Below are 9629 nucleotides of genomic sequence, written 5' to 3'. Positions count from 1 at the left end.
GCCAGAAAGGAAGCCAAAGTGTCTGAGGAGGCCTGCATCAGATTGAGTCTCATGAGGGTCCCACCAATGGCCAAGGCAGGATTTGTTGAAAGCAAGGTTGTGGGTATAATTGTTCTCACCTCGGAAGGGAATAAGTGGCCATGGCTTTCACAGGTACTGACAGTGCAGGGACATGAGACCTATGGACTGACCTTACTGCCACAGGGCGGCTGAAGGCTCTTGTTGCCTTCAGTTAGTTGTTGTATTAACCTGGTAGCTTCATTTCTTGAGAAGCTTGGGTGGATGAGGTGTAGAGGAACAAGGTCCAGCTAAGAGGAGGAATCCAGAGTGTTCCATGGTTGGCAAACAGGTTCTGAGGTCTGGCCTGTGCACTCAGGCCAGTGTATCTGTTTGTCTTAGCTGCAGGCTCAAGAGGGTTGAATTGACCCAGGATCAAACACCACATGTGCCCTGTGTTTTCCAAGCTTTCTCATGGTTGCAAGCGCTGGGCGAACTCACATAAATTTTTCCATCATTCCCTGAGCTCTAGGTGACTTGGATGGATCATGGAGATCTCTCTAAGCCTATGCCAGCACAGCAGTGACATCATGGCAGTGTCCTCTAGGGTTCCAGGACTGGATCTTTTTTTTTCTTTCTCTGCTGATATAAGGAATAAGACATCCTATAAAACAAGGCCAAGCTTTCCTAGAGTTGAAGCCCAGAACACACAAGACTCCCCCAGGGATGGGCCCATCCAAGAAGGTGTGGGATGTTTTGTGGCTTAGGTTGTTTCACGGTGAGTGAGAAGTGTCTAAGAAGCACACATGTAGCTGCTTGGGAGCTGGGGAGGTCATAGGACCCCCTAGATCTGATTCTGCAGATGACTGTGAACATCAATGTGCTGGGATCTGAACTCTGGTCCTCAATCACTGAGCCATCCCACTGGCCCCTGGCTTTCCCTTCCTAGAATGTTTCTGTATTTCCTCCTACTTTATGCCTTGTTGCTGGCTCCTAGCTCAATGGCCTATATACAAGAAGAATTCTATAAATGTCTTATAAACACTAAGTATCCTGTGAAGGGTACTAGTGCCCTGTTCATAACAGGAAGGCTGAGGAATCCAGTCTGCAACAAAGAGAAGGCTGGGTGCTTTTCCGGTCATTCAGCATGAAGGGCCAGTCATGTTTTCATTGTAGCGTCCTGGTTATGCTCTGGGTCTTCCTGGTGCAGCAGTCCTGCTCTGTGACAAATGATGTGTCTCCTGCAGGAGGAAGAGTGGTCGAGTCACAGTACCTGCAATATGACAAGAAAACGAAAAAGGTGATGAAGTCCTTGACTCCCAGAACCACAGGAAGTGGGTGAGGTGGAGGGCAAGTAGGGAGACAGCTGAATCCTGAAGGACACTGTTGGGACCTTTGCCAGGTGACTCTGTGACATCCAGGCTTGGACACAGGGATGAGTCTGGGTATCTAACATCAGCATATGTCAGTCTCCATGGTCTACGGCCCCTGCACCTCCTCACTGCTCCTCTGGCTTTGGAGACCTCAATTTTGCCAAGCCTTTTCTTCAGGACCATCCCCTGGATCATCCAGGTGGCTCCTAAGAGACAGGCACTGACAGCAGACATTTGGTATGGATCACAGGTGAAATTGTCATGTGGCTTTGTGCCAAACTACCCAGAATGCTGTGAAAGGCCCTACTTTGGTGGTGTTCACTTCTGGAATATCCTGTGTGATGTTTTCAGCTGTGAATAACAAGGCTAGCAGTTCCTACTGCTGCCCACACAGGCCTCCAGCACCCTGAAAGCTGCAGTGCTCACCTAGAAGGGAAGCACATACAGGACAGGGAGAGCCCTGAGGAGCTCAGTCAGCTTCAGGGTCATCCCTGCAGGGACACCTCACCCCTGCAGTGTGTGGTCACCTCTGCAGTGACATCTCACCCCTGCAGTGTATGGTCATCCCCTGAGTGATGCCTCACCCCTGCACTGTGTGGTCATCCCTGCAGTGATGCCTCACCCCTGCAGTGCAGACCTTTGGGCCTGTGGCCTTCAGGTTCCGGATTATCTGTTAAACTCAGTTCATAATCAGAATGTTTTGTGTTCAGCCTCTGCCTGGACTGTACTCCAAGAAGAGTTCAAGGGTTTCTGTGGCAACATCTAGCGACCAAGCCTTAGCAGAAGGATTCTCACATCACCCTGCAGGCAGATTCCCATAGTCATCCCTAGTCCATTTAAGCTGCTGCTGAAAGTGCCTTGAAGGCATAGCCACAGCGACCCTGTGTGTTAAGGGGTGATGTTTTCATTCAGGAACCCTGATGCAGAGTCTTCTCCTAACCCAGCAGGTGGTCCCTGCATCAGGCTGGAGTTTTGAGTTTCTGTGTTGTCCTGATAACACCTGCTGTTTCCTCCTGGGGCAGAATAGATCTCAGAAGGTCTGGGCCAGTCTCACTGGTTGAGGATTCTTGCAAGGCCTCATCTCCAATTCCTGAGGGAAGGTGTAGGTTAGGAGAACGCCTGGATTTGAAATTCAGTGTTTTCAGATTTCAGGATTGGATGAGGGGAACTCAGCATGTGCATGTGTCCATGTGTCTGTATGCATGCACATGCAGGCCAGGGATGGACACCAGCAACCTTCCTCAGTCACCCTATGCCTCTCACACAAAGGAGCTCTCACACAGAAGCTGTGGCTCACAGATGAGGTTGCTCAGGCTTAGAGTCCCAGAGATTCTTCTGCTGTGCTTCAAAACTTTGAGAGAGAGAGAGAGAGAGAGAGAGAGAGAGAGAGAGATTCTACCAGCTTGTACAACCACGCATGCACATATGGATGCCAGAGGGAAATATCTGGTGTCTTCCTTTCGAACAGGGTCCTAATGAACTATCAGGTCTCTATATCTTAATATCTAGCAGGGGTCCCAGCGTGAGCATAGCCAGGGCATACGCATGCTTGGCTGTCAGGCAGGCAAGAGGCAGAGATCTTGTTCTATTTTTCATGGTTAATGCTCTTAGTGCCCTTGAGGGCCTGGCTGACACCTGCCTGGAGCCTGCTGGATCTGATGCTGGCCTAGACAGCCAGGGCTATTGATGATGGATGTCCAAAGTGGCCCTCATTCTTGGCAAACTTCTCTCTTCTAGTCTAAATGTGCTTGGGTGTTTAATGCAAGGACTGGGTTGTAGTTTTCCTCTTCCATCCTGCTGCCTCCTTGTTTTCTCCAGCGGGTCACCTGCCCTAGTGAGGAAAGAGAAGTGTGTGAACCACAGCCCCACCCTCCCATGCTTCTGCTTGCTGGTCTGTGGTATCTGTTGATGGAGAACCGTTCCTGTGGCGGTCAGTCCAGTTGCTGTTTGTGAGTTTTGAGGATTTACACCAGTGTAGTAATGTGCATAGTCATCCTGGGAAACCCCACAGGAAGTTGGTCCCCAGGTTTCAGCACACAGAAGCACAGGCCAGAAGAGATGCCCAGGTGTTGAAGGAGGTCCGGTAGATGTGCTGTTAGTTTCCTGTGTCTGATGCATGATTGTCCCTTGCTTAATAAAATGTATACACAAAACTCTTTAAGTGTCCCACTGACCTCTGAGAAAGAACATCAATGGGAAGATGGCTTTGAACTCTTAACTCCCTGTTCCTGTCCTCATAACAGGTTTCTGTAGCAACCAAAGGAGAGAAGCCACCTGAGGGAAGGAAGTCCAAGACAGTGCCTAGGAGCAGAAGTAGGGTCTGGCTGTAGAGGGGACAAGTGGCTGGGTATAGGGACTCTAGGATCAGAAAAGAGGTTGCCTGGCATCTCCCACAGCAATGAAGACAGTCACGCATAGTCATGCTCAAAGGCCAGTCTGATCCAGACTGTCCCTCATTTCCCAGGCGATTATAGATTGTGTCAGGTAGCAGTTGAAAACTGGCCATCAGGACATGATTCAAGTGTTTATTAAGGTATCATGGCATCAAGGGTATATGAGGACATAGCCATATGTACACAGAACGAATTGCAGATCCAGAGAGCAGGGAGGGAATAGCCAGGAGCTCCTGCTTGCTGCTGCCTTAGGGGTTCTACAGAAATCCCAGTGGCACTTGGGAAGTGGAGGCCATATCAATTAGGGATTGTGGCCACATGGGGAGATTGAGGCCAGCCATGTGCTGTGGCATCAGAACACTGACCAGCGATGACAAAATGGAACATAAAACACTGGTTGCTCAGCTTTGATACTGCTGACTGCTGACGTGGCCAGGGGCCATCCGGTTCACCAAGGCTCAGCCAACAGTTGTCTCTCCACTTACCAAAAGTCAAAGAGTGGCCCAGCTCCACAACCAAATGTGTGCCCACATTGCAATGGCTCCGGTACTGTTTCACCTCAGCTGCGGAGATCTCAGGATCCATGAGTGTCCAGCACGCACACACCCGAAAGAGACAGTCTTAGGGGTCTTAGGCAGCACTGAGGGTGGTGAGCCTCTGCCTCACGGCTCAATGGCCCTGACCTTGGCATTGTTTGGGCACAAGAGAGCAAAGTGATGGGGACAGACAACCTGCAGTCTACCATGCTGGAAGGGCATGACTAACACTGATTGATCACATCCATGTGACTACTGAAGCTTTTCCTGCTATCTGTAGTGGTGACCTTACAGAAACCATGCACACCCGGGTTAGACTGTATTAAAGTAGCCACCATTTCAGGGTTCCCTGCAAGGTACCATGGGACAGTAGTAGCATGAGTCTGCATGCACCTCGACACATTTCACTAGGGACTACACACACACACACACACACACACACACACACACACACACACACACACACACTTTACTGACATGGTGCACATTCTTTGCACACAGAAGAAAGTGAGTAGTAGTGAAAACACACCAATCATGGAATTGATGGAGGGAGCTGTGGGGAAGCAGGGGTTTAGAGTTACTTAAAGGCCCTATGCAGGCTCTCCTTTTGTTGGAGGAGAAACTTCAAGTGCAATGTGGTTCTTTATTTTCTTTCTCTAAAGCACAGAGGGCTAGGGTGGATCACAGGGCTTTGAGTATGTTCAGCAAGTACAGTCATGCAGAATTAAATCCTAGGACAGGAACCCTATTAATCTTCTACAGAATTTTAGAGCAGCCTGGATGAAGATTCTCAGCTGAAAATGTGGACATCTCAAGACAGGTACTGGACAATGGCTGTCAGACTTGACTGAAGACTGGAAATGTTTTGCTATCTCACAGGAAAAGAAGGCCCCTCCCACTATACTGTACTCTAAGGACAGTTTATTCAGGTTAGGATGACATGAACTATTGTCTCATGTGACAGATGTCAGCACAAAGTATCCAAGGTATTGGACAAAGCACACAGTGTCATGTAGACATAAATCATGAGTTTGTGTATCAAGACCTCTTCCAGGTTCTTAGATAGTAATGGAGAACCTCAAATACGGTAGTGATGTGATAGTGTGCGGTGAATCTAGTGACAACTAGTTTCTATTGTGACACAGATGACTCTTTTTGTGTCATGGTCAGCTTATAATGAATGACTAGACCTAAGCATGAGAGTAACCAAATACTACATTGCTTCTCTAGCTGCTGAGCTTTTAAAAGCCCTGGCGTGACAGCAAGCTTTTGTGGACATACTGGATTGGTTCCTCTGTACTTTAACTCTCTGAGTCACCTCCACTCTCAGCAAGTTAGATCAATTCCACTAATTGGAAATCAGTCACCTGGAAAAAATACATTCTCAATATGATCCCAGATTGGCCATGGAAAAAGGGTAGCTTGAACTGTCCCACCTAGGTTCTGGGCTTGCACAGGCCTGCTCTCCAAAAGAAACCTGTGTTCACAGCTGCAGGCTACATTCACTATGGATGCTCTGGAGGTTCCTTCCTAAAATGCTTAGATTAAAATAATTTTCTTGCTAACAGTCAAAAAACTGATTATGCCAATCTTGCCTACAAGAAGCTAGTTTCTATTCTGTATTTTATCAGATCTGCACAATACATGTAGTCATCACTGATAATAGGTGAAAGTTATGCTCTAATATGGAAACTAAGTGATGCTGGAGGATGATCCTGACCCACAATGAGCAGTTGGGACACCAGACCCTGTAGGGATGCCTGGCAAGCTAACACGGTGAGCACGCACGGCTCAGTAAGTTCCCTGTGAACACACATCTCCTGAGATCTCTCTATTTAATTGGAGGTGATCCTGTCCACCTAATACAGCACCTCATGTGGAATAACAAAAGCCACCTGCAGGAGCTGTGGTGATGACTCACAGGTTAGAGCATCTTCTTCTCTCTCAGAAGAACCACATGGACCCTAACAATTGGGTAAAGCATGTCAGTGATTACATCACAAAGTGTGTGTCGGAGACACAGCCACATTATCCTCACAAAAGATACTATCACACTGGGTACCCTTGGTGACTTTGAATTCACTTATTAGCCCAGTATCCATGGAACATGCAGAGATCCATCTGTTGCTGTCAGTTCTAGGTCCACAGGAGGGGACAGAACCCTTGAGTAAGAATGATGGTCTTAAGAGTCAAGAGATAGAATTCAATTTTTATTCATAACAAATACATTTTTACAACACAACAGGATTAAAATGAATAAAAATATTTAAAAATATTTGAAAGTAAAAATAGTAACAAGAACATATAAGAATGAAACAACAAAAAGAAAACTTCAATTAAAATCATAACAAAAATATTTCTAAAAGCATATTCTTAATGAACATTTAGAAGCACAGACGTATTGCTGTTCCTCCTCTAGCACACATAATGAAAGGCGGTCCCCCAAGTTGTCTCTCAAGTGCTGTTTTCTGAGAAGAAAGTAAGACCTCAATCAGTCAGGCTGGCTTAGTGGTATATAAACTTAGGGTCTCTAAGAAATGACAAATTAACTCTGAGGAAGAATACTCATCCAAAAAATGTTGTTACCATTCAGGATGTTTGTCATCAGGGACTCCTGAGAAAGCAACTTATTCTTCAGGAAGCTCTCTTACTGGGATGTGTCCAATTCCAGCTCTCTTGCACTTTCTGAGACCTGGGAGAGGAAGGCAGTTTTTCAGACACTGATTTGGTGGGGAAATGCAAGCCACCTGTCAGAATGCTGCCTTCTACCACCTCAGTTCTATTGGACAGTCGAGATGGACCTTTTAACTGATATCATTGTTGCTAATTCTGTGGGCAGGGCAAAATCTCCAGAGAGCATCACAGTAATGTGGGCTACCAATATGGGACCCAGACTTATACCAGTGCAAACCAAGAACAGGGCAATGGCAAGAGACCTCATCGGGTTGCAGGAAGAAAGGAGATGTCCATATGTCACCAAGGATAATGCCAATGACAAGTACTAATTTGACATTTGCACTTGGTTCTTATCCCAAAGGTGCTTCCTACACAAGAGGTCACATGACCACAGAGTGTCATTTGTCAAAGAACCAAGAAATTGTTCAAAACTCTACATAGGATCCAATATATCACATGGATATGCAATAATGAGGTATGTTATTCATCTGTCACCATTTCTAGACTGCAGCTTCAAAAAGAGCAGCAAAATATGCTTGCACAATAATTCAGTTTCTGAAAAGTGGTTAACTTCCCAGAATACTTGTGCATAGGCAGAGCAATGAACAATTCCATTACATGAGGTGGTTGGCTGGTTGTGAGTGTAAATTAGAAAGGTGGTAAGAGAAGCAAAGATGTATCAAATTGGCAAATTTTATCAGATATTGTTAAGCTAACACAGCTGTTTGTCCATACCAGATGATGCTGGGTCTGGCCCTTGATGGTCTTTATCTTTCTTGTTGAAGTCAACCAAATATTTCTGGTTCAGTGCACAATCAAGATGTACCTCCTTGCTCTCCTGCTTCAGTGGGACCAACTTCTTCCTACATGTGTTCTCCATCAGGAGCTGGCTGAGCAGGTTTCTGGAAATACAGTCTGCATAGTAAGATCATGCTGCTCCTTTCTCCCATTCCTACTACCAAGTCCCACTAACTCTACCAGGTCCCAGATACCCAGGAAGACTTAATAAAATGCATCTTCATACATATAAGGCTGCTGCACACACCATAAAGCGTTAATTCAGGGAAGAATAAATTGTTTGCTTGGCCTGACACCAATTAGTGTCCACACCTCTGAGAAAGAACATGGATCTACAACAATCCATGAAAGCCCAATGCATGGGGCCAACATCAATTAGTAGTGGGCCAACACCCTCAAAAGAGGTCAGTAGAACCAAGAGAAGGTCATGCTAACCATGTGGTCCACCCACTCAGTTTTGTAAAACCTGGTGTGACACCAGAGGCCCAGGTCAGCCTAATAACCTTCTGTTGACTTCAATCAGTTCTGTTCTATCTAGAGCCTTCTGAAGATGCCTAGACAATCCTGGGATGAGGAACAGTCTTTTATGGAACTGAAAACTGAGTCCTAATGACCCTGGAACACTGATGTGTAAATAGCACAAGAGATAGAACCAGAGCTGAAGACCATCCAATCCAGAACAAAGAAAGTCAGAAATGGCCATTCCACAAGTGATAGCCTATCTGACCAGGACTTACCTAGAGAAGGTAATCTCCTTCTTCAGCTTATGGTTGTTCTCATGGACCTCAGTGTTCTCCATCTCTAAGTTGTGCAGAATTGACATGACCACCTCCTCCATTCTCTCCAGGTCTTCATAATATGGATTTGGCCTGAAGTGTGGCCTGGCCCCAAATGATAGAATACACTGAACATCGGCATTTAGGAATATATGAACTCAGGGTGGGTCCTATATTACCCCAGGCTGCTGCCTGGATCTTCCAGCACTCAGTCCCCTGCCTAGCAAGTACAGAGACTCACCAGAAACTCACTGCAATTACAATCTTGCAAAGCCACCAGCTGTCAAGGGCTTTGCAAATGCACACTGGGAACTCACTCTCCCTGACTTTATCCCTGAATTCTTCATTCAGACCACAAGTTCTGCTTTTAAATAAATGGAAGCAGATGAGTCCATTTTCAATCTCACTCCTCAGGAAGGGTCAGGTTCTGAATCTCCACTATATGGGAGGTGAGGTTTAGCACAGGGTGGTTAGGGAGGCACAGCTTTCTAGAACCCAAAACCTTAATAGGATAAGAAGGTGACCTTGCAGACCCAGGAATGAAACAAGAGCATTTTGAGCGATTCATACCTGTTCTTCATGGATCTCTCTGTCAGAAACCTCAGGCGATCTCTCAGGTCATTTCTCTCCTCGGTAATGAGCTGCAGCTCTTTAATCAGCCTCTCCTTTTCCTTCATGGCCTGATTCTTGCTTAGGTCAGTGCCAGGGGATGATGTTTCTCTCCCAGCGTCTGTAGGTAGAAGAACACAAGTGAACCTGCATGGGGAGAATGCATAGAGTGTTCATAGACCTCAGTGAGGCCTAAACAGGAGAACAAGTCAGGAACCCAGTGTCACTGCTAGGCGATTGGTCTATGCTTAAGAGACCTCCTCAGTGGATCGCAGTTCTCCCACTACTTTATAGAGACCAAGAGACGTAAGCAGCCAGGTGTTCCCTATGCCGGACATCACGTGCTTACATGTACCACGGAGATGGCTTCTCCAGGATTATTATCAGCTGAACAGGGTACAGCTTGGTTTCAGGACCCTCACCCCTGTGGCTTCAGACCTCAGATGATAAATTCACCATCCACAAAACTTG

The 9629-nt window shown here is 46.5% G+C and overlaps 1 protein-coding gene across 5 annotated transcripts in view; it reads right to left on the bottom strand.

The window, feature by feature from the left end:
- Positions 1-6496: 6496 nt before the first annotated feature.
- The window catches only part of LOC134483495 (uncharacterized), a 42623-nt gene continuing 39490 nt past the window's right edge, over positions 6497-9629 (bottom strand). For all 5 annotated transcript variants that reach the window (XM_087596452.1, XM_087596454.1, XM_087596451.1 and 2 more), the window contains 5 exons: positions 9120-9279; positions 8511-8654; positions 7711-7877; positions 6886-6991; positions 6497-6767 (listed from right to left, as the gene is read on the bottom strand). In XM_087596452.1, coding sequence (XP_087452578.1) covers positions 6927-6991; positions 7711-7877; positions 8511-8654; positions 9120-9279 — 536 coding nt within the window. In that variant the 3' untranslated portion in view covers positions 6497-6767; positions 6886-6926. The remainder of the gene's footprint in view (positions 6768-6885; positions 6992-7710; positions 7878-8510; positions 8655-9119; positions 9280-9629) is intronic.

Source organism: Rattus norvegicus, chromosome 19, assembly GCF_021556685.1.
Source record: "Rattus norvegicus strain SHRSP/BbbUtx chromosome 19, alternate assembly SHRSP_T2T, whole genome shotgun sequence".
NCBI lineage: Eukaryota > Metazoa > Chordata > Mammalia > Rodentia > Muridae > Rattus > Rattus norvegicus.
Note: the sequence above shows the minus strand (reverse complement) of the source record. Positions and strands in the feature narration are given on the sequence as shown.